A 20,349-nucleotide genomic window follows, 5' to 3' on the forward strand; every position below is an offset into this window, starting at 1 on the left:
ACGAATATCACCTTTATATATCTCTCTCCCATAACAAATAGGACTATAATTAAAATTAAATAAGAGATGTTGCCGGTGCTGTTAAAATATGATAAAACCAAAACCTTTGACTTTGTTAAAACAACTATTCCCCTATCTATATAATTAAGGCTAACCCTCGAGACCAAAACCTTCTCCAAACCAAAAAAAAAAGCTTTAAAGTTCTTCTTTTGGGATTCGAAGATGAGATGTTCATGGCCGACACGCTTCACCTTCTTGATGGTCCGCACAGTCGTCATCGCCATGGTTGCCGTAGCTTATGGATACTCCTCTGTTTCATCATCAAACCATAAGTTTCCTCATTACAAGTATAAAGCCCCACTTCCTCCAACGACTTATTCTCCTTACCGTTACTTCTCCCCGCCTCCACCTCCTCCGGTTACAGATTCGGATTCTGCAGCTTATGCTCGATGAACGCAGCGTAGTACGTTAATTCTTGGGTTTTTTCTTTTTCCTCATATGTTTGCTATTCTATTTTTTTTTCCTTTTTGATTTTGATGTGTAACAAAATTAATTAATGGCTAGTTTTCTAAAGTAACGTGAGAAAGGAATGCACGAAATCGATTGTTTACTTATGTGAGATTGATAATTATCAGAATTATTGCAGTAGTGTCTACTAGTCTAGGTAGATGCAAAACTAACGAAGTAATTATTTGATTACAACTTTGTAATGCATGTTTATGAGCCATGTTTGATGTTTGGGAATGTAGAATGACTTACCAAAAAGTGACTTAAAAGTAATTAACTTTATAGAAAGAGTTCTACATATGGTTTGTGCTCCTTTTATTTCATTCAAAATACAAGTATAATACTCCATTTAACTAAGAAGAACTGAAGTAATCATACCATGATTCCAACTTGATGTTTTATAAATAATCACATAGGTTGAGAATTGGCTAAGCGTGAGTCTAGATGGGGTTCATTCAATCTTCTAGTTTTAAGTTATCGTTGACCAATGAGACAATTTAACAAAAGTACCCATTTTTACAAGCAATAGAACTAGTCGATCAGTAGCGCCTCATTAACAAAGAACTTAGTGGTGTCCCATTAACAAATAAAATAACTTAGTGGCTGTATTGATTTGAATCCGTCGTGGCCGACGCGGTTTAGCTGAATGCTGTGGGTTGTGAATAATGCAATTTTTACAAAATTTATATAAGAAGGTACAAGAAAGAATAAAACACCGCGTCAAGTCAAAGCAAATACAATAAAAGGTCCAATAAAATCAAAATAACAGCTTCATAATTGTTAAGTTATCAGCTGTTAACAGCTAATAAATGTATAAATTATTAACAGCTAAAAAGCTTTCTTCTTTGTTGCACTGACGTCTTTTTATTTATTTATGTGAGTTTAATCAAAAGCAACAATGTCGCAATCCAGCGGGACGGCAGGGGTTAGGTTAAGAACTAGTATCAGTTACAGGCTTACAGCTAATAACGATCCAACGGAACCGGATGGTTAGGTTAAAGATACACGTAGTGGAACTGTCCGATTATGAAATAATTGAACGAGTATGAAGTCGTGTTTCTTCAAAGACAATCTAATCATTCACTTCTCAAAAAAAAAACAATCTAATTTTTTAGGTAAATGTATAATGATTAACCAATTAGATGTGTCACCAAAATGATAGTCCATGAAGTGAGTAATACTTTATAGTAGTCTTTTTGATAATAGTAAAGAAAACCAGATTATAATAATACAAATATAAAATTATCGGTTAAGATACATCATCCTGTAAAGTAAGATTCAAGTTTAAGCCAATGCTTTGATTCAATGGTAGTTTGTTAATTTCCTTTATTTGAGGCTCTGTTCTCATGGGTGATAATTGCTTTCCTAGTTAGTAACCACTTTTGTCTTCATCCAACAAAAATATAAAATGATGTACATGCATGATTAATCTTTCAAATAGCATGATAACTGAGGAGACTGCAGCAAGAATCATTCGCACAGCTCAATTAGCAACGGCTCAACCTATAAACAGAAGAAGAGATGTCACTACCTCTGAAATACCTACCCTCAGAGATCAGGAGACGCCGCGAAGATCCCGAACACCTCCACCAGTTAGTCAGGTGCACCCCCCTGCAGCAAATCAGATCCTCTATATCGACAGTGGTGGAGTAGGCAACTCACATACCTCCCCACAACTAAAGGAAAATACCAGAAGGGAGGGAATGACTGAACCACAGAAACGGAAGAGGGGGAGACCTGCAAAACTGAAATCGCTTGTGGTTAGTCCTAATGTCCTCACAGGAGCAAGCTCAAAGAAAGTCTTAATGTCTCAACTTAGAAGATCACCTGCAAGGACGGGAGCCTCACCAAATCAATCTCAAAGCCAGAATCAAGCGAGACAACGACAAGGAAGTACAAGCAGAGTCCAATCTACGACGGGCCTTAATCCTCCTATCAACCTGATCCCAGCAATGGCAAGAAAGAAAGGGGATTTTCGGCCATCTCCACACCCGGCTCCTTAGTCGTGGTAAGCTGGAACTGTTGTGGGCTGGGGAACCCCGCAACAGTCCAGCGGTTAAAGGAGATACATCGGAAAAACTCCCCTGATGTTATCTTCTTATCGGAGACCAAAAACGAGACAGACATGGTCCTCAAAGAGCTCGAGTGGTTCCAACCACAGCATCACCACGCAGTTCCCCCTATAAATGCTGGAGGAGGTCTTTTCTTGCTCTGGAAGAAAGAAGTGGAGCTCACAGTATTACAATCAACGAAGAACTTCATCCACACAAGAATTATAACAAAAGGGAAGTCTTTCTACGCTACCTTTGTATATGGCGAGCCAGATCACACAAAAAGATATATCCTCTGGAATGAGTTGTCCACTCTCCGACCCCCAATAGGAGAACCTTGGTTCCTCACTGGCGACTTTAACGAAATAGTGAACAACGAAGAGAAATGTGGGGGCCCCAGTCGAGCAGAAGGCACTTTCGTCGCATTCAGAACCTTCATTGGTCGCAATGATCTGTATGATCTCAAGCACCATGGAAGCTTCCTCTCGTGGAGGGGTCAGAGACGGTCCCATCTGGTACAATGCAGATTGGATAGGGCAATGAGCAACACCGAGTGGGCTGATCTTTTCCCTTCTAATAGGTGCCAGTACCTGAAATACGAAGGATCAGATCATCGTCCTCTAGTCTCATTTCTGGATACTAAAAGAAGAACAGGAACTAGAATATTCAGATATGATAGAAGACTGAGGGACAATCAAGAAGTCAAAAAGATCATCCAAGAGACCTGGGACAGGTACGCTGATCTGCAGGTAGAAGAGCGCCTCTCACATTGTAGGAAGGCCATCTGCAAATGGAGCAAAGAGTTTCATGAGAAGAGCAATAGAACGCTGGAACAGCTAAAATCTCAACTAGATACCGCCATGTCAAACCCGATCCCAGAAGAAACCCTTATCCAAGACATAAACACTAAACTTCTACTAGCCTATAAAATGGAGGAGGAGTTTTGGAGACAGAGGAGCAGGCAGCTATGGCTTACCTTGGGAGACGCTAACACGGGGTACTTCCATGCTATAACCAAAGGCAGAAAGACAAGAAACCGACTCTCAGTGATGGAGAACGAAGCTGGAACCCCAAGCTTCGAAGAAGATCAAATCTCAGCTGTTATTTGCGACTTCTATGAGAAGCTCTTCGACTCGCCGGGCTATGTAGTTTCCTCTGCAGTAAATGAGGCGTTAAAACCGTGTATCTCCACAGAGCAAAACGAGCTATTAATCAAGGAACCAACACCAGAAGAGATAAAGCGAGCTACCTTTGCGATACATGCGGATAAAGCCCCCGGACCAGACGGCTTCTCGGCCAGTTTCTTCCACTCAAACTGGCAAGTCGTGGGACCAGCAGTAGTAGCAGAAGTCCAACAGTTCTTCCTCACGGGTGAGCTCTCTACAACGATCAACAATACCCATGTTAGATTAATACCGAAGAACGCAGAAGCAAAGAAAGTTGCAGACTTTCGACCTATAGCCCTATGCAATGTGCTTTATAAGATTATTTCTAAAGTGCTGGCTCTAAGGTTGAAATCAGTCTTGGGGCTAATCATTTCTGAGAACCAATCTGCGTTTGTAGCTGGGAGAGCTATAACAGACAATATCCTCATAACCCACGAGGTTCTACAATATCTCAAAACGTCTACAGCAGAGAAAAATTGCACTATGGCAGTTAAAACTGACATGTCGAAGGCTTATGACCGACTAGAATGGGGTTTCATAGCTCAAGTACTACAAAGGCTGGGGATTCATGCTAAATGTGTTCAGTGGATCATCCAATGTGTCTCCACAGTTACCTACTCTTATCTAGTTAATGAAACGGTGCAAGGCTCGGTTATACCTAGAAGAGGGATCAGACAGGGGGACCCCCTGTCTCCGTATCTATTTATCCTATGCAGCGAAGTTCTATCAGGCCTATGCTCCAATGCAGCAAGAGATGGTACCTTAAAAGGCATAAGAGTCGCTAGAGGAAGCCCACGGGTTAACCATCTGCTCTTTGCAGATGATACCATGTTCTTTTGCTATGCCACGCCAACAAGCTGCGAGACTCTGAGGACGATCCTTAAGACCTACGAGACAGCGTCGGGACAACAAATAAACAACGCGAAGTCATCAATCACATTCTCATGCAAAACATCAAAGGAGATTAAACAAGAAGCGCAGAAAATCTTGAACATCACAAGAGAAGGAGGTTCTGGGAAGTACCTTGGGCTCCCTGAGCATTTTGGCAGAAGAAAACGAGACTTGTTCACCTCGGTGGTTGATAGGATACGTCAAAAAGCAGTCAGCTGGTCCACGAGGTTCCTCTCCAAGGCAGGCAAACTAACCATGCTGCAGTCAGTTCTAACTGCCATCCCATCTCATACCATGTCCTGCTTCGAAATCCCCGTAAGCCTGTGTAAGAGAATTCAGTCAGTTCTCACTAGATTTTGGTGGGATGACACTGAAGGAACTAGGAAAATGTCGTGGGTGGCATGGGACACGATAACTAAACCGAAATCGGAGGGGGGACTAGGCGTTCGAGACATCCAGATTTTTAATCAAGCACTATTAGCTAAACAAGCGTGGCGCATCCTTACTAAGCCAGACTGTCTCCTAGCTAAAGTTTTGAGAGGGAAGTACTGCCATAGTAAATCCTTTCTAGAGGTTTCCCTACCGGCTAGCTGCTCACACGGATGGAGAAGTATACTACATGGCAGGGATCTTCTAATTACGCACCTAGGCAAGTCTATTGGCAATGGACTAGAAACTAAAGTCTGGAAAGATTCATGGATTTCTCTCGATGAGCAAATCAAAATGCATGGACCTCTACAGGAAGAAGTTATTGATCTTAGGGTGGCAGACCTACTCACAACAGACCTCCAATGGAACAAGACAAGAGTCCAGGAAATCTTACCTTCGGTAGCACCTCAGATACTGTGCCTGAAACCAAGCCAAACAGGAGCCTCCGATGCTTTCATCTGGCAGAAAACCTCCTCGGGTACCTATACAACAAAGTCAGGGTATTACTCAGCAAGGATGGATCATGTTCAGCAGGAAGCTATGATAAACTCAGACTTCGACTGGAAGAAGGATGTATGGAAAAACACCTGCTCACCTAAGCTGAAGGTTTTTCTCTGGTCGATTCTAAAAGGAGCTCTACCTCTAGGTGACAACCTACAAAGAAGGGGAATCAACACAGAGGTTAAATGCCCACGTTGTCAGGGAGAGGAGACAACAATACATACATTCTTCCTATGTCCATTTGCAGTGGAAGTGTGGAAGCTGATACCTCTTAGAGATGTAGTTCACATAGCTACGGATGAAGCGATCCCGGAAGTGCTGACGAAATTCAGAAACAGCATCTGTCTACCTCCTTCTGGAATCACCAACAACATCCTCCCCTGGGTAGTCTGGTCGATTTGGCTATCACGGAACGCCCTAATCTTCGAAGCTCTAACCTCTCCCCCTGAAGAGATTGCGACAAGAGCAATAAGATTAGGCCGCGAGTGGACGTATGCACAAGGGATCAAAGCAACTCCTACTAACGTGATTCAAAGGGGGACGAACAGCAAATCTCACCCGGTGGAGACAGAGGGAGAAACTCTCTGTCGGTCAGATGCAGCGTGGAACAAACAAACAAAGCAGGCGGGATTTGGATGGATCTTCACAGGACACGGCTACACAACGGCAGTAGAGGGATCGAACTCGCAGGATTATGTAGACTCTCCTCTGGTAGCGGAAGCGATGGCGATGCGACTCGCCCTCATCAAGGCAGCGACCCTAGAGATCAAAACTCTCAGGATGTCCTCCGACAATAGAACGCTCATTCGAGCAATCCACGGTGACATGCAGGCTAAGGAAATCAGAGGAATCGTCCACGACATCCTTGAAATCTCCTCTGTTTTCGTCTCAATTTCCTTTTCTTTTGTTTCTCGCGATTTCAACAAAGAAGCTGATGCCTCAGCTAAGCTTTCGTTACGTCGTCGTTCTGTATCAACCCTTAATGGGTAAACTTTGGGCCTGAGGCCTTTCTTTCTGATTAATGAGATCGTATGTGCACAAAAAAAAAAAAAATCTTTCAAATAAATAAACTTGAGATTTCCGTTACAGTTTCAATAGAGTTTAATACACATTATCTTACACTTATACACAGTGATTAACCTCGCAGTACTGTATATTGTTATTTTAAGTGATTCTTTTGTGTTTGCTTTTCTGTCTTCAGAGTTGCATTAACGCTTCGGTTTAGGGTTTATATTAGTCTTAGCAGATGTCTGCACAGAGTTAAATTCAGAGATGTTAAGAATGATGCATTTAGCCGAATATACATCAAATGTATATAGCATGTTATATAAACTTTCAAAAAATAGAATTAACATTTTAATACTTTCCTTGCAAACTGCTAATCTAAAATTTTGTATTGTTATTCTATCGTCATCCAGTAGCTATTTATCTCGGAATCGAAAAATATTCCATAGTTTTATTACAAAACGATGGTTGTTGAAGTTTGTATTACCAATTAACTCACATTCCTCTTACTACAAAGGAACATACATTTTCTAGCTAAAACACATTTTAAGTTTTTTTTTTGTAAAAAAGTTTTTTTTTTGTTTACATAAATATAAACAAAGGTCTTCAAAGTTCTAGTCAGAAAGATATCATCAAAACGAAAATATCCCCTAAAACCTAAGATCTTTGGCTTCTACATTAGAAATCATTTACAAGATTCAATATTCAAATATCTTTTGTACTTTATCTGTGGATGTTTTATTTATGATTGTATAAAAAGTTATGCTTATTTCTGGATGGTGGGCAAAAGATATTATTACTTGAACAATCATAAGTGTAAATCGAGAACTTAAAAATCGTGACCCACATTTATATCAATAATAATATAAAATATATGTATAAAAGGAGTTTTATATATTCTCCATGACAATAATTTGATTTCTTCAAGTATACGTGTTGGTGTGCGAGAGGTTGTTGTGTGAAGCCGAAGCAAAACTTCTTGCTCGGCTAAGCCTAATATAAAACAAACAAAAAGGGTTATTACACTCGTCCACTTATTTAAGTATGCAATCGAACTATGCTTATATACGTAAATTAATGAAATAATACAACATTTGCTTACCTTGAAAATGAAGACATCTTTGAATAGAAAATAGACATGCTCATGAATATATATTAATGTCATACAATATATATACGTAAGGTTAACGAATTAGACATGTCTGTAATATATACCTTGTGGATGAAGAAACTAATAGAATTGGTTTATATATATATTCAAAAGGATAAGAAAAAAAAAGATCAAGTGAAGGGCACTTCTCCTTTGTCTTGATGTTTGCATTTTGGGTCTCTCTCAGAACCGTTTTAGTCCATGACCGTTCAACTAACGTTTCTTCACTTGGTTAAGTTAGTTATATACAAAGATACATTTGTTGTTGGTGCATTTTATTTACCACAAACAATATAATATTGGTCGATTTAACATGCATACATATATAATTAAAGAGCCTGGACGTGTTTTTTTGTATGTTTTAAAACAAAGCAACACACCATATATTAAAAAGGAGGAATGGTTTTCTTACCAGAATTGTAAGCAAACTATATACAACCTTTCCTTTCATCACCATCATCATTATCCCTTCGTCAAGTCTTCTCTCTTTTCTCTCTCTATTATAAAAACAAACTTCACTCGTTCACATCAATTAATTGAGCCTCGAGAAAGATTAAGAGAAAACTCAACAACAAAAAATGAGGAAACCAGAGGTAGCAGCAATTGCAGCCACTCATCAAGCAAAGAAGATGAAGAAGGGACTTTGGTCTCCAGAGGAAGACTCAAAGCTGATGCAGTATATGATAAGCAATGGGCAAGGATGTTGGAGCGATGTCGCTAAAAACGCAGGCCTTCAGCGATGTGGCAAAAGCTGCCGTCTTCGTTGGATCAACTATCTTCGTCCTGACCTTAAGCGTGGCGCTTTCTCCCCTCAAGAAGAGGATCTCATCATTCGTTTTCATTCCATTCTCGGCAACAGGTTAACATTTTTGCCATCATTTTGGTTATTTTACATGTTGACAATTAATAAAAGATAACTAATGAAAGAATATTGCATAAACTTTCTTTTAGAAAACCAGCATTTTCAGGTGAATCTATTATTTTAAAAACCTTATAGCTTTTATTTTCTTGGTTAATAGGTATGTAGTATAAAGTTAAACGCATATATAGAAAGCCAAACCAACTGATCAAGAACACAAGTCCACCTTAAAACAACCGAATTGTCCTTTTCTTTTGGTCTAATAAACGACCAAATTGTAGAATTATATCTTAAATTACGTTTTACCAGAGCAAATGAACAAAAAAGTTCTGTGTGTATTCCTCAATTGTGAATATAACTATATACGATGCATAATATACATCGTAAAATGTACAATCAAAGTTCACGTTGAAGGATAGAGTTTGGTTCGAATACTCACTGGCACGATAACTGTTAAAATTCAGAGGGATGAATGATTGTTTGTGAAGAAAATTGACCCAATTGAAAATCGAAATAAATAATAATAGTATAGATATATAAGAAAATGGAGGCAAAACACCAAACTAGGAAGGAGTACATTCACATGTAATTATGTCACGATGTGAGTGGTCAAAGTTCGTTAATCGTGGGTGTTAAGACTTAAGGGTGCGTCTTATAAGAAACACTTGTTTTAGTGAAATCGACTTTTGTCTCTTTGGCACCTTTTCTTCTCTTCTTTAGGGTTTTACTTCAGCTTTCATTTTCTAAATTATACATTTATAAGTTCTTTTCTTGTCACCTTCTCTAGAAACATAGATTTTTTTTGTTTATACTTTACGTTGGACATGACTTCCTAAAATAAAAATTGCATATTTACTATTGTATCATTTCTTTCGTTTTAAAATGTTGTTTTTACCCATTTTATGCGAACTAAAAACAAGTTTTTATTATGCTTAAATAAAATAATTGACGCTTGGACCTAGAATGTTATCTTTTATATTTATTAGTGAAATTTACATAGAGATATATTGCATGTTTTCTTGTCAAAACTTATGTGTGAAATCATATAGGGAAAATTTTGTTTGAACAGAAAGTTAAGAAAAATAAATAGTGATAGCTTAATTAGTAATTAGGTCGATCTAATTCCCATGCAAACCATGCAATTGTATAAATTTTACACAACATCAACCGTCTCATTGAACTACTCTTCTCTCTTTCTTTTTCTTCGTTCTCATAGGTGGTCTCAGATTGCAGCACGATTGCCTGGTCGGACCGACAACGAGATCAAAAACTTTTGGAACTCAACAATAAAGAAAAGGCTAAAGAAGATGTCCGATACATCCAACCTCGTCAACAACTCATCCTCATCACCCAACGCAAGCGACTCGTCTTCAAATTCGTCCTCTTCTTTGGAGTTTAAAGACATTATAGGAAGCTTCATGTCCTTGCAAGAACAGGGATTCATCAACCCCTCTTTGACCAACATACCAACAAACAACAATACATTCCCAGCGCCACACATGATCAGCCACCTGTTTAATGACGATTTCACCCCTTACGCAGATGGTTTCTGTGGAGTAAACACAGGGCTACAAGGGGAACTCTACTTTCCACCTTTGGAATGTGAAGAAGGTAACTGGTACAAGGGAGAAATTAACAACCACTTAGACGAGGTGAACACTAATGGAGCTGGAAATGTGCCTGAGAGTATGAGAATGGAAGAATGTTGGGATCTTGATCAATTGATGAACACTGAGGTTCCTTCATTTTACTTCAACTTCAAACAGAACATATAATATTCTTCCGCATCTTATTCTTTTCCGGCTGCGGACTTATACTTAAGATTCTTATAGCCACACATAAGTGCAAATATATATACATGTTAATTGTTGTAGATAGATGAAAAGTTAGAGAGTGTTTTGTATTACGAATAAGTGTCATCCTATTCTTTTTCTAATGATTAGATATGTAATATATATGATATATCTCTCAATAAAATAAGAAATAAGCACATACAAGCTTGATTACTAAAAATGTATAGTTGATTGTGCATACAGTCTGGTCAACAGTGAGTTAACAACAATATATGGTGCAAAGCTCAGTAAACAAAAGAAATTGAAAAATACTCTTTCTGTTCCAATTTATGTGATGTTTTAAGTTATTAAAAACACATATTTTTATGTAATTTATTTTGGTAACATAAAAATACATTAAATAAAACTAGTTTAACCAATAATAAAAAGTACAGTATTTTATAATTGGTCATAAAATTCAAATCATATTAAATTCTACCTAGATTAGTGATAACATCACTTAAAATGAGACAAAATAAAAATCCTAAAACACCACTTAAAGTGGGACGGAGGAAATATAAAATATGTTTACTGTCGTTTAGGACATCAAGACTTTTTTTACATTAGAGATTAGAAAAATGTATATGATTTGTTTTTTTAGAAAAGTTAAGTTCAGAGAAAAGACCAAATGGCTTTTCGTTTGTAAATTTGGCCAATCGACTTGACAACAAAAAAAAATAAAAAATTGGCCAATAGATGATGAGGGTGTCCCACCAAAGACTGAGATCTCAATTTCCCACCTCACGACTATACTCTCATCATCAGATCACTCATCTCTGTCCGTAGATTCCTTTCTCAACACCAACCGTCCGATTTCACCATCCAACGGTCATCATTCAAGAGCCTCTTCTTACTTATGCTCTTCACTTGTTTTCTTCCAACGTCCCTTACTCTCTCTCTCTCGCTCGCCGCCGACGCTTACAACAATGGCGTCTCTCGCTCTCTCCGGCTCCTGCTCACTCGCCTTCCCACTCAAATCCCGCTCCCTCCTCCTCCCTCGTCGTCCTTCCTCTCTCAATCTGCTGAAAAAACCTCTTCGATCTACCGAATCACGCTTCTCCTCAGCGATATCTCCACTCACCAAGAGATCGACACTCGTCAAAGCCTCCTCCACCGCCGCAGCAGCAGCAGCTTCCTCATCCTCCTCCTCTCCGGCTCCCGTATCTCCGGCGCCGTGGCAGGGAGCCGCGATCAAGCCTCTCCTCGCGTCGATCGCCACCGGAGTGATCGTATGGTTCCTCCCCGTCCCCGAGGGAGTCACGCGCAGCGCGTGGCAGCTCCTCGCGATCTTCCTCGCCACCATCGTCGGTATCATCACCCAGCCGCTCCCCCTCGGCGCCGTGGCTCTCCTCGGACTCGGCGCCTCCGTCCTCACCAAGACCCTGACCTTCGCCGCCGCCTTCTCCGCCTTCGGAGATCCGATCCCCTGGCTCATCGCCCTCGCCTTCTTCTTCGCCCGAGGATTCATCAAGACCGGCCTCGGCAACCGCGTCGCCTACCAGTTCGTCCGCCTCTTCGGGAGCTCATCCCTGGGGCTAGGCTACAGCCTCGTCTTCAGCGAGGCTCTATTAGCTCCCGCCATCCCTTCCGTCTCGGCTCGCGCCGGCGGGATCTTCCTCCCGCTCGTGAAATCGCTCTGCGTGGCCTGCGGCAGCAACGTCGGGGACGGGACCGAGCACAGGCTCGGCTCGTGGCTGATGCTCACTTGTTTCCAGACGTCGGTGATCTCTTCGTCCATGTTTCTGACGGCCATGGCGGCGAATCCGTTGAGTGCGAATCTGGCGTTCAACACGATTAAGCAGACGATTGGGTGGACTGATTGGGCGAAAGCTGCGATTGTCCCCGGGATTGCGTCGTTGATTGTTGTTCCGTTTCTTTTGTATCTTATCTATCCGCCGACGGTGAAGAGCAGCCCTGATGCTCCCAAGCTGGCTCAGGAGAAGCTTGATAAGATGGGACCTATGTCCAAGAACGAGTTGATTATGGCTGCCACTTTGTTTCTCACCGTAAGTCTGCCCTTTTACTGCTTCATCAGCTCTGTTTAGATACAGAGTGGTGATTTTAGATTAGATTGTAGCCATTTCATCTTAATTTAGATGAAGCAAAGGTCTCTCTCTGCTTCTGTTTTAAACTTTGAAGTTGCTGTGAGTGAAAAAGTTCTGGTTTTGGTGTTTTTTAGACGCAAGATCTTCGTTTTTTCTCTAAAACAAGTTTGTCTCCTTGACACAGGCTGGTTCAATAGATTGTAGCCATTTGAGCATAGGTAGATTATATTAGCTGTTGTGGCTCAATAGATTGTAGCAAGTGCTCTGCTTCTGTTTAAAGTTGATTTGTTGCTTTGAGTTAAAAAGTTGTGGTCTTGGTGTTTTATTAGACGCAAAGGTGTTCTTTTCTAAACAAGTTGTTTCCTTGATGCAGGTTGGTCTCTGGATTTTTGGAGCTAAGCTGAGTGTAGATGCTGTGACTGCAGCCATTCTTGGATTATCAGTGCTTCTAGTGACAGGTGTTGTGACATGGAAAGAGTGCTTAGCTGAGTCAGTTGCATGGGACACGCTCACTTGGTTTGCTGCTCTCATTGCAATGGCGGGTTATCTTAACAAATACGGTCTCATTGAGTGGTTCAGCCAGACCGTTGTCAAGGTTTGTTAATGATTATTACATGTTAGCGAATGAGTGTTTTTAAGGAGCCTGATGTTGTAGTCACATTGCTATTGAACTGTTTTGACATTTTATTTTTGGGGTTGATTGCAGTTTGTGGGAGGATTGGGTTTGTCATGGCAACTATCGTTTGGAATCCTCGTCCTTTTGTACTTCTACACTCACTACTTCTTTGCGAGTGGAGCGGCTCACATTGGGGCTATGTTCACTGCATTTTTGTCGGTCTCAACTGCTCTAGGCACACCACCTTACTTTGCAGCCTTGGTTCTTGCATTCCTCTCGAACCTGATGGGAGGACTGACCCATTACGGTATCGGGTCTGCGCCTATCTTCTACGGGGCTAACTACGTGCCGCTGGCCAAATGGTGGGGCTACGGATTCTTGATATCGATAGTCAACATTCTTATCTGGCTTGGTGTAGGTGGTGCCTGGTGGAAGTTCATTGGCTTGTGGTGAGGACAACTGTACACCATTGATCTCATTCTTTTCTTTACTGATATGTAATCTCTTAGAATGGCTTCGAGATTAGATTGATAAGGAACAAGGATTTTAAGAGTTTGAGCTGGTGATTTTCTGCGATAATTTATTCTCTCGCACACATTTTGAGTTATAAGCAGATCTTAACTTGCATCAGTTTTGTTTGTCACAGACTACTTTTTTTTGTTTTGTTTTTAAGTGAGACCACACCTTTACTTACTTTGCATCAGTAAAACGTGAATCTCTCTTCACCAACCCAAAGAATATTAATTTTGAGAAATAGTAATAGTCTACTTCAGAATATAAACCGGAAGACACCAGAAACGAATAAACCAGAGGAAAGAAATGAATGAATCTTAATAATTGAAATAAGTCACAGAAACATTTATCCCAGAATGAAAAATCAAACTGAAAAACGAGATTCGATTCAGATTTGGATCGTATCAACTATCTGAGTAAATCCTGTTTTTACAGAACTAAAAAATCGAAAAAATCAAAAATTTAATGTATACCTAAATTTCTATTATATAGTTTATATATTTATAAATATTAATATATTAATTTTAAAATAATCAATAATTTTAAAACACTATTTAAACTAAAATATTCCAAAAATTGTATCATCAAAATATTTTTTTATCTGAAATATTTAAAATTGTCTCAATCATCCAAATTTTTACCGAAAATCGGTTGTTTAATTAAAAATCTGATATTTAATAAAAAAAATTATTTTTCTAGATTTTTAATCTGAATCAACAAAAGATTGGAAATAAATGGGATTCAAAATTATCTAGTATATTATTCATTTCCTAATTTTGTTATCCTAAATCTCTATAACCAAATGCTCAGGGCTAGCTGAAATAATATGTTTTCATGTCTCAATGGCTCATTGACAAATATGAATGAGATACTGTATTAGAGAAATGAAAATACAAAAAAACGGGGAAATAATAAAAGGCAAAAAAGAAAAGAATCTGATACTTTTAGTCAGAGCCGTTGGATGTAAAGTAGAGGGGACTGCGGCTGAATTATGGACGGCGGTCAAGCTGCAGGTGTTTTGGCCCATTTTAATATGTTAAATTTTTTTTTGGAAAGAAAATATATCTATTCTATTAATTCTCCTGTATGACCAATTGATATGAAGTTGTGTCCAATAATTATTTTTCTATGCTACATACTCAAACATATATTTTATAACTGTATCCTAATATACGTTTTATAACCACTCTTTAAATGGAATCCATGATTATCGCTATCAACTTCTAATATATGTTTTATAACCACATTTTAAATGGAATCCATAATTATCGCTATCAACTTCTTTCTAATACATAAATCCTACGGTTACATATAAAAATAATCATTACTATGACATTAGTATATTATTCCGCTATGTTTGCTCATTTTGTCAGTATACAGACCAAATAATCTTAATGTTATTCAATAATCTTAATTTTTATTTCGAAAATTTCAACATTTTCTTTGATTAATATAACATGTTACTTTATATATCAATACTATTAATTTTGGATCATGACTCATTGATATTAGTTGAATCATAAATTTGGTTCAACTATTTGAAAAATCGATTTGCGGATGCGGGTTATGAGTATTTTATTCAGGGTTGGTGCGGGTTGGTAGATTTTGGATTGCGGATACCCACCGAACCAAAAAATATTTAAAAAATAAAAAGAAAAGTAAACACTTTTTAAAAAATATTGTAATTTAAAAAAAAAATTAAATTTATAAGTTATAATTTTTTATTATAAATATATTTATATATTTTTATAATAATTAAATTAAATAATTATTTTCGAAAACAAATTATAATCCGCAGATATCCACAAAATTAAATGGAGCATGTGCTGGTACAAATTATTTGTTCACGAGTTGTGCGGATCATATTTTTGACCAAAACAAAAATGAATCTCGCGGATTGGCGGGTTCGACCGGCAATATACTGAGATCAATTTTTAAATTGCTATTATTTAATAAAATATATATATTCTATTAAAGCACATGTGACATATTGATGTAAGGTTATGTCCAATTATTTTTTTAATTTAAATATAAAACAAGTTGTATAACTTCTTTTTGGCAACGTTAGTTGTAACTATAACTATTTTTTCCAATAAAACAACTTTTGCAACCTCTACTTTTAGTTCCATTTTTTTAGGAACCCACTTCCCAAAGAAATATATTCAGCCACAGTTAGAAATATCAATATCAATATTATTATTATTTTTTTACTTTAAGTCATACCAAATGGCAATGCGATGGTTTTATCTATTATAATAAAAGTAATAGTTCAACATTTGTGTTAATTGTTATATTACTCCTCCTCATTTTCAGATATATATTTGTTTCTCTTTTTGGTTTGACTAATAACCTACTAATTTATTTATTAAAATTTAGACTATTACAACATAATTTACATCTCAATCCAAGAAATTATGATTTATTCAATCATACATTAACTTATTCAAATTTTAAATATTTTACACAGATGTTAAGTATACCAATTAACAAAACAGATGATGTTAAAAATAGTGTTTATCGGGGTTTAAGTAGACTTTTAATAGAAATAAATATTTATATAAACTCATTCACTTTGACGGGTTTTAAATATGTTATTCGATTAAAAATAGTTAGTTAATTTGGTTTTACTTAAAGTTAGTGAAGACGATATTAACCTATTTGCATATATACATATATTGAATAGAATATACTAAGAATTAATAGTTTCAAACTTTTTTTTTAATTTGTTCGATTTCCACTGCAGGTTGAGTTTGATATTAGTTTTCAGATACAACACTTTAAGAAACGTTCAAATATATAAACGAAGTCTACTCGAGTAAGATTTTGATTTTCGGGTCGATCTTGGATCAGATTTTTTGGGTACAAATATTCTTGACTAATTATATTAGGTAACTATTAAAAAAATATAATATGTTACAACTTTTAGAAATAACGTTTGAAAATAATTTCTAAAATGATTTAGTGCGTTTGAAAAATACAAATATAAAAATTAATTTTCTTAAAAAAAAACAAAAAATATACTAGCCTTTCTAAAAAAAAAGTTATATAATTTGTTATATCTTTTAATAAAACACCTACTTAAGTTTAGAAATAAAATGTGAAAAATTAAAACTTCTGTCGTATATGAAACTACAAAAAATATCACATCTTACAAACTTTATGAATAACAATTAAAAATAATTTCCCAAACGTATATGACACAAATACATGCTTATGAAAATTGATTTATTTAATATACTTACAAAATTATATATTCTATTAAATGCATATCATATGAAAATATGATTATACAAACACACAAACATATTATATGAGATGAAAAAATTAAAAACGAAACATATACCCGCCCTCTTGAGGGCGAATCAATCTCTAGTGTTAAATTAAAATCAATGTTTTCTTAATTGTTAGTAATACCCATTAGCTTGGCTCATGAGGCTTCGATGTCTTGCATGTTCACTGTTTCTCAAATCTCAACCCAGTAAAGAAAAACATAAACTCTCTCTCTAGCTGCTATTTTTTTTTTAAAATAGAACTGGATTTGTAATCAGTTTCATCTATGCCATATATTTATAATGTCATAAACAGGTAACTGAAACATGTGCCATAAACAAACACATCTCACTTACAAGAACAAGGTTATTAACCAACATGTTTTATCATCCAAGATTGTGTTAACCATTTGTTCACGTGTTTGTGGTAATAACCATAGGAGACTTTGAAACCATTTCTTCACGTGTTTCAACTAAATACTCTTTCCGTTTCATATTAAGTGTCGTTTTAAAGAATTTTTTTTGTTGCAAAATAAGTGTCGTTTTAGAGTTTCAATGCAAAATTTATTAACTTTATTCTCCATTCTATTTTTTATTGGTTGAATTGTATCGGTAATAATGTTTTTATATTGAAAATATGCAAAATTAAATGCTTTCTTAATCCGTGTGCACAAGTCTAAAACGACACTTATAATGAAACAGAGGGAGTATTTTCTGGCAGCGGTAAGAAATTTTAAAATAAAATAAAAGTATGTTAAAACAAAAGTATTTTAGTATTTAGTATTTACCAAAAAAAGATAAATTGTCATTGTATATTGGCCCTACAAATTCCACGTGTCACTCGTCCCAGCCGATCACTCGCGTGTCACTTGGATCCAAGTTTCTTTTGTTAGATTAATTTATTACCGGACACAAATAAAAGAAAATTAAAAAACTATGAGAACGTCAGGCAGAGAAGAACCCAGATCTGCGCGCGCTGGCATCTTTCAGAAGTAGCCACGTGTGAGAAAAGTTCAATTGGTGATCTTATCAAACTATGCGGTGAAAATCAGAAAATATATATAAAAAAGAAAATTACAATTCTGGAAAAGAAAAGTCCCAAAAAGAAAGAAAAACTAGGGTTTTCTTCTGCCCAATCCTAATTCGTCTTCGTCTTCCTAGGAGATAGATAGATTCACACAACACTTGCCTTCCTGTCGGGTGTTCCGAATCACTTGTCTCTTCACCAACTTCTTAAATTCTTACTCTTTCCTTTGCCAAGTCGCGATCGATTACACAGCTTCAGGCTCTTCTAATCTCCATCGATTGCTAAAATCTTTGCTGTGCAATTCCCTCTGGTAATATACTGATTTTGATTTCTATCGTATTTGAATTTTGTCGTGATGAGCCTATCTTAGTTTGAATTGCAAAATCGAGACTTGAGGAAGTTTTAACCTTGTGTTTGCAACTTTGCATGTCTCTGCATTGCTTTATAGCCCAAAGGTTGCTCCTTTTTGTTGCTGCAGACCGCTTTGAGTGATGATGATGATTTTTTTTTTAATTCGGTTTTTTGGATTGGCTAGTAACGAGTGTTTGACCTAATTTTTTTTGAAGAGATGCAACCGAAATCGGGGAGAGGGAACGAAGCGGAAGTCAATGATCATCACCCTGCTGATCAGCAGCAGCAGCCGATGATGTATCCAGAGCCCTGGTGGAAGAACAACGCTGCTTTTGGCGTCATTCCACCACCTTCTTCTGGACTTCCTTCGAACTCCTCATCTTTGGATTGTCCCAATGGTTCTGAATCTAACGATCTTCACTCTGCTTCTGAAGACGGTGCTGCCGGGGCTAACGATGCCGCTTGGAAGGATTCTTCACAAGCTGTTACTTCCTCCCCTTCAGGTCTTGTCTTTTTTCCTCTTCTTGGCTTTATCACTGGTATATACTCATTAGATTAGAGTAACTTGGAATTTACATTTCTACAAATGCAAAGTTAGATTATCTATAATGGAACTCTAATCATTTTTTCAGTTGACCACCATGGAATGGAAGGGAGTGATCCGACACATGTGGCGGCTTCTATGCACAATCAGCAACCTGTACAACCACCAGAGCTTGTTGGACACTACATGGTATGTGCTTTTCCTCTAACGTCTTTTATTATAATATGAAACTGAAATATGATTCTTCTTCTAGTACAGCGCTCTTAATGTGTATATGATGATAAACGCAATCTACGTTTACAGGCTTGTGTCCCTAATCCATACCAGGATCCATATTATGCGGGAATGATGGGAGCATATGGACATCAGCCATTGGTATCTTTTCAAAACCTCGCTCAGTCTCTACAATAGTTTTCATATGGTGTAGTGTTTTGTTTGACGTATGAGTGCTCTTGCCACTAGTTACCCTGTGTGATGATGATGTTGTTGACTCTCTGGAATGATTCTGGATTCACTTTCTGTTTGTTAGAAGTAGTGATATGTTTTTGAAGTTGTACCTTGATGATTTCTTAAACGAATCTTGGCAGAGAGTCTTATGAGGTTGAGTGGTTTCGATAATCTAAGTCTGTTTGTTGCATTCTTTTTTGTTATATAATTTAAGCAGGGTTTTCGTCCATATCTTGGAATGCCTCGTGAAAGAACAGCCCTGCCACTTGACATAACACAAGAACCTGTTTATGTGAATGCGAAACAGTACGAGGGAATTCTAAGGCGACGAAAAGCACGTGCCAAGGCCGAGCTAGAAAGGAAAGTGATCAACAGAAAGGTAACTTTTTTCGTGACATCTTATTGGCAAAATGGGAATAAAATGGGCACAGGTAACTTATAGGATTCATGTGGTAGCTCGGTTAACTTGTGGCGTCTTCTGTTTCAGCCATATCTTCACGAGTCAAGACACAAGCACGCAATGAGGAGGGCAAGGGCTAGTGGAGGCCGGTTTGCTAAGAAGACTGAGGCAGAAGCAGCAGAGGATGCAGCAGCAGCAGCAGCTGGTAGAGAAAGAGAAAAAGGTTCAGCAACCAACTCATCAGGCTCCGAACCAGTTGAAACAGACTCCAATGAGACCTTCAACTCTTCAGGTGCACCATAATCAGTCAGTCAGCCAAACCTCTTGAGAAAAAAATAAAGAGACACGCTTTGGCTATAAATATATCCATCCATTGCCTCAAACCGGCAAATCATTCTTGGCTTTTGGGTTTTGTGTTTGCTTACTTGTTCTTTGTCTGTGTGGGGGGGGGGGGTTTTGGAGTTACAATGTACAAAGAGAAACCGAGTTATGTTAGGTGTTAGATTTGAGACAAGTGATGGGGAATAGTTCGGTAGGTCTTGTTTTTATTCTTTTTTCTTTTCTTTCGGAAAATTGGAATACACGTTTGTTTAATCGTTTTTGCTTATCTGACCTGAAAGTGTTACAGAGCTGACATTGTTGTTTGTTTTTGTTTTTTTTTTCTTAATGCTTTGATCAAGACAAATATGTGAATCTAGATGTAACTGATCACGGGTAAGTAGTCTAAATGCATATTTTAAAAAAGG

The 20,349-nt window shown here is 37.6% G+C and overlaps 4 protein-coding genes across 5 annotated transcripts; all 4 read left to right on the forward strand.

Moving 5' to 3' along the window:
• The first annotated feature begins 70 nt into the window (after positions 1–70).
• On the forward strand, positions 71–573 carry LOC108816459 (uncharacterized). The gene has a single exon (XM_018589032.2). The coding sequence runs from the start codon at positions 223–225 to the stop codon at positions 451–453; it is 231 nt and encodes a 76-aa protein (XP_018444534.1). The 5' UTR covers positions 71–222; the 3' UTR covers positions 454–573.
• Positions 574–8,247: 7,674 nt separating this feature from the next.
• LOC108816498 (transcription factor MYB46) lies at positions 8,248–10,552 on the forward strand. Its single transcript, XM_018589071.2, has 2 exons — positions 8,248–8,559; positions 9,776–10,552. Exons 1-2 carry the CDS (start codon positions 8,279–8,281, stop codon positions 10,332–10,334), a joined length of 840 nt encoding a protein of 279 aa, XP_018444573.1. The 5' UTR covers positions 8,248–8,278; the 3' UTR covers positions 10,335–10,552.
• Positions 10,553–11,267: 715 nt separating this feature from the next.
• On the forward strand, positions 11,268–13,682 carry LOC108816460 (dicarboxylate transporter 1, chloroplastic). Its single transcript, XM_018589034.2, has 3 exons — positions 11,268–12,397; positions 12,810–13,031; positions 13,143–13,682. The coding sequence occupies exons 1-3, from the start codon at positions 11,318–11,320 to the stop codon at positions 13,503–13,505; spliced, it is 1,665 nt and encodes a 554-aa protein (XP_018444536.1). The 5' UTR covers positions 11,268–11,317; the 3' UTR covers positions 13,506–13,682.
• Positions 13,683–17,907: 4,225 nt separating this feature from the next.
• Positions 17,908–20,251, forward strand: LOC108816499 (nuclear transcription factor Y subunit A-1). 2 transcript variants are annotated; one of them, XM_018589072.2, is made up of 6 exons: positions 17,908–18,171; positions 18,428–18,715; positions 18,845–18,945; positions 19,060–19,131; positions 19,418–19,582; positions 19,691–20,251. In XM_018589072.2, exons 2-6 carry the CDS (start codon positions 18,430–18,432, stop codon positions 19,904–19,906), a joined length of 840 nt encoding a protein of 279 aa, XP_018444574.1. In that variant the 5' UTR covers positions 17,908–18,171; positions 18,428–18,429; the 3' UTR covers positions 19,907–20,251. The 2 variants fall into 2 exon arrangements, with proteins under 2 accessions (XP_018444574.1, XP_018444576.1); XM_018589074.2 differs by having other exon boundaries at positions 17,910–18,171; positions 19,421–19,582.
• Positions 20,252–20,349: the final 98 nt, after the last annotated feature.

Source organism: Raphanus sativus, chromosome 7, assembly GCF_000801105.2.
Source record: "Raphanus sativus cultivar WK10039 chromosome 7, ASM80110v3, whole genome shotgun sequence".
Classification (NCBI taxonomy): Eukaryota; Viridiplantae; Streptophyta; class Magnoliopsida; order Brassicales; family Brassicaceae; genus Raphanus; species Raphanus sativus.

Coding starts and splice junctions, on each gene's coding strand:
- LOC108816499 (XM_018589072.2), top strand. CDS start 18,430: ATGCAACCGAAATCGGGGAGAGGGAACGAAGCGGAAGTCAATGATCAT. Junction 18,716..18,844: donor TGTTACTTCCTCCCCTTCAG/GTCTTGTCTTTT, acceptor TCATTTTTTCAG/TTGACCACCATGGAATGGAA. Junction 18,946..19,059: donor AGCTTGTTGGACACTACATG/GTATGTGCTTTT, acceptor CTACGTTTACAG/GCTTGTGTCCCTAATCCATA.
- LOC108816498 (XM_018589071.2), top strand. CDS start 8,279: ATGAGGAAACCAGAGGTAGCAGCAATTGCAGCCACTCATCAAGCAAAG. Junction 8,560..9,775: donor CATTCCATTCTCGGCAACAG/GTTAACATTTTT, acceptor TCGTTCTCATAG/GTGGTCTCAGATTGCAGCAC.
- LOC108816460 (XM_018589034.2), top strand. CDS start 11,318: ATGGCGTCTCTCGCTCTCTCCGGCTCCTGCTCACTCGCCTTCCCACTC. Junction 12,398..12,809: donor CTGCCACTTTGTTTCTCACC/GTAAGTCTGCCC, acceptor TCCTTGATGCAG/GTTGGTCTCTGGATTTTTGG. Junction 13,032..13,142: donor TCAGCCAGACCGTTGTCAAG/GTTTGTTAATGA, acceptor GGTTGATTGCAG/TTTGTGGGAGGATTGGGTTT.
- LOC108816459 (XM_018589032.2), top strand. CDS start 223: ATGAGATGTTCATGGCCGACACGCTTCACCTTCTTGATGGTCCGCACA.